The sequence below is a fragment of the Dendroctonus ponderosae genome, unplaced genomic scaffold (assembly GCF_020466585.1).
Source record: "Dendroctonus ponderosae isolate FM_Combo_2020 unplaced genomic scaffold, Dpon_F_20191213v2 Dpon_F_20191213_7, whole genome shotgun sequence".
Taxonomy (NCBI): Eukaryota; Metazoa; Arthropoda; class Insecta; order Coleoptera; family Curculionidae; genus Dendroctonus; species Dendroctonus ponderosae.
The window spans coordinates 2,275,480-2,278,839 of record NW_026018916.1 but is presented as its reverse complement, the minus strand read 5'-3'; the positions used below and the strand labels follow the sequence as shown (position 1 = coordinate 2,278,839).

General features: G+C 50.8%; 1 protein-coding gene across 1 annotated transcript in view; it reads right to left on the bottom strand.

Moving 5' to 3' along the window:
* The window catches only part of LOC109539202 (neurogenic locus Notch protein), an 83,936-nt gene that overhangs the window by 4,728 nt on the left and 75,848 nt on the right, over positions 1-3,360 (bottom strand). The window contains exons 20-24 of the mRNA XM_048668537.1: positions 2,565-2,742; positions 2,106-2,347; positions 1,926-2,049; positions 1,568-1,869; positions 1-1,403 (exon numbers count right to left, since the gene is read on the bottom strand). The exon at positions 1-1,403 is cut by the window's left edge and continues 8 nt beyond it. Of these exons, the coding sequence (XP_048524494.1) occupies positions 1-1,403; positions 1,568-1,869; positions 1,926-2,049; positions 2,106-2,347; positions 2,565-2,742 (2,249 nt within the window). The remainder of the gene's footprint in view (positions 1,404-1,567; positions 1,870-1,925; positions 2,050-2,105; positions 2,348-2,564; positions 2,743-3,360) is intronic.

Below are 3,360 nucleotides of genomic sequence, written 5' to 3'. Positions count from 1 at the left end.
GTTTCATCCTTGTCGTCTTGAGCATCCCGATTGGCCCCATGCGCCAGCAGGATGTTAACAGCTTCGACGTTATTGACAGCGGCAGCCCAATGGAGGGCGGTTTTGCCCGAATTGTCGGCGGCATTTATGTCGGCTTCAGCACTGATCAGATCCTGAACCATGCCCTCGATGGCCAAACGCGCGGCCAAGATGAGCGGGGTGGTTCCTTCGTGCATCCGAGCGTTCAGATTGGTCGCCCTGTTCCGCAGCAGGATCTGGAAGACGCCCAGCGCGTCTGCAGCCACTGCAGCATGCAGCGGCGTCCGCCCGCTGTTGTCCTGAGCGTTTGCGTCAGCACCAGCGTCTAGAAGCCGCTTGGAGGCGTCCGCTCGCGCGTATCTAGCGGCCAGGTGAAGCGACGTTTCCCCAGTTTTGTCCATAGTGGCGTGTAGATCTGCGCCCCGTGCTACCAGGTCTTGGATCAGAGCGCCTGAGCCATCATCTTCGTCCACCTCTCCCGTATCCAGCCCGCTTCCTCTCTTGGCCGCCACCATAATAGGAGTCATCCCCGACGGGCCTCGTGCGTTGATATCGTGATTGTTCTCTGCTCCTCTTGGCGGCGTCAGCATGGTGCTCGCCCTGATATCTGCAGCCTCCAAATGAGTGGACGTCCACGCCTTCAACTCCGCCTCCTCGTACTCCGTTATGCAGGTGTTGTCGCTGGCATATCCAGCCTCCACTCTGCCTCTTTTGGCTGGCAGCGGATAGCTGGGGTAGCTGTCGTCGTCCGAGTATTGCGAAACTCGCCCATTATGCCCATCCATATCCATGCCGGGCATCGCCGTGTTCTTTTTCATCGTTTTCAGCTCTTGCCCTTCGGGCCCTCGTCGGCGCCGCCTCGTTCCGGAGTTGGTCCTCAGAAAGCCATCGGGGAACCACGTGATTCCAGCGGCTCGCTTCCTTTGCGTTTGCACCACAATGAAGATCACGCCGGATATGCAGATCACCAGAAGAATACCCAGGACCACGTATTTGCTGTTGGTTGGCTGCGTCACATCTTCATCCGAGTCCGTGGAGCCGTTAATCTGGTAGATCGGGAAGCTCTTGGACAGCGTGTGTTTGGACGCTTTCGCAGCCAGATATTCGGCTGCAGCGCTCGCAGTCTGGAAGCAATAGTCGCCCGTGTCCGAGGTGTCCGCACATTTGCGGTTGTCGATTTCCAGGTAAACCTTCACTCCTGACTGGACGGTCTCGGTCATGGCCACGTGGTATTTTCGTCGGTAGTAATCGTCGTCCAAGGGGTTCGCGTTCCCCACCCACGAGTAAATCATGTCTTTGCCTAGATTGTCCTTTTTCACGCGCACAGTGGTTCGCAGTTGGTGCGAAGTGTCCCGAAGAAACGCTATTATGTTCTTCTTAAATGCCTGCAACACACAGTTCAACTGTTAGACCTTCTGAGGAAAACCCATTGGTTTGCAATAGACAAACGGAAGGAATGCAAATGCATATTAGCCGAATTTGAAACAGAGATACACTCTGGGCGTTTGCACCGTCTAAGATACGCAAAACCTGGGCTTAAGAGTCTTACCTGTTTATCCATGAGAACCACCATGCTGATGACTCCTTCAGCAATTTCTGGCGATCGCTTATTATCGCAATCCAGCCCATCCCAATTGCACTCAGCATTGTTGCACCCATAGTCGCAATGGCCATTGGCGTAATGCTTCTGGCAATAGGCATCGTAGATGGGGTTGCAAGGCTGCAGCTTCTTCTCGCAGTCCCGTCCATCGAACAGACACGCTGGAGTGTTGCATTCTTCGTTGCAAATGCCGTCGCCAAAGTGCTCCCAACATTTAATGGGCGCCGTGCAGTTCGCCCATGGGTTGATTCCTGCAGAAAGAAAGCCATTAAGCAACTGGACGTCGCGCACGCATGAGGGTTTTTACCCAAAGAGCAGTCGTTTCCATCAAAGTCGCAGGCATAGCTGTTGCATTCTTCGTCGCACTGTCGGTTGCCGCGCTTCGATGGGCATTTATTCGCGATGCATTCTTGGCGTCGGTTTTCCAAGTCCTGAATAAAACGGCAGTTAATTGGGAAAACAACCACGACTCGAGGGGGAAGTTTACCATTTCCTCAAACCTGCTGACATCGTTCACTTTGATGGTCCTCCCCAGGCCGGCCGGCGCTTTCCTGTCGTAGATTTCGCAGTTTTTCCCGGTGTGTTTGGGCGGGCAGTAGCAAGCGTAGTCGCCCAACTTGTCCTGGCATGTGGCGTCTGGATGCTGGCACGGATTGCTGTCGCATTCATTTAACGAGTCGATTTCGCAATTTATGCCTGCGGTGCCGGTCGAACAGTCGCATACGTAGCCTAAGGAGAGGATTTTACAGCATTACAAGGAGTTGAAAAAATGGAAAAATACACGGTGTGGAAATATCGTGAGAGAGTTACTGAGCAAATGATTCGTTTCTGGTATTTGAGAGTAACTGAGAGCAGAATGATCTACAAACCGCTTATAATCAAAGGAAGTTGGTCTTGTGGGCAAAAAGGAGCCATGGGTTAAGAATGGGGTGCATGAAAAATGTACCTTCGGCGTCTGATATTCGACAAGTGCCCCCATTCTGGCACGGGTCCGAGTCGCAGTCGTAGCCGCTGAATTCGCAATTTTTCCCATAGTACCCTTCTTGGCAGGTGCATTTGTGTCCTGAATGTATCGTGGTGCAAACACCTCCGTTTTGACACGGTGAGGCTATGCAAAAGTTCACCTAAAAAGCATACACAATTTAGAATTTCACCTTTTGTGTTGAAACTGCCGATGCTCCTTAACTAACGTTTCTGGTGTTAAATGTGGTTTTTAATGCGCTATGCAGTGACGGGAAAACGGGTTCGGTCCATCGAATGGTTCTTGAGATACAACGGAAATTGCGTCGGAGTGTTTGAGGCAATTTTGCAATATTGAAATCACCCGCACAAATCCTCAACAGTTTTCCGTAAATTGTGGCTTTTTGTCTAAAAACTGCCCACATTTCCGCAGTGACGCTTCAATACATAGATGTGCTATGCAGTGCACCGTCTGGTGGTGGAGAAATGATCGCTCCAGCTCAACCCGTTCTGGAGATATGAGCAGAAAAGTGGAGCCTTGTTTGAACCGAAAGCTTACTAAAGTTAAAACGGACATTTTAATTATGTCAAATCTGCCAAAAACTGGTCAACTAACGTTTTAAAGCCTAACTTCGCGAGTTTAAAAGTATACACGCTCCCTGGTGGCTAAAATTACAACTACAAGTTAAGTAGTAATTCTAAGCGAACTTCTTGTCAATTCTATCGATTGCGGCGATTCAAACCTAGCGGTTTGTTATGATTTAAGACGATTAGGTGATTGT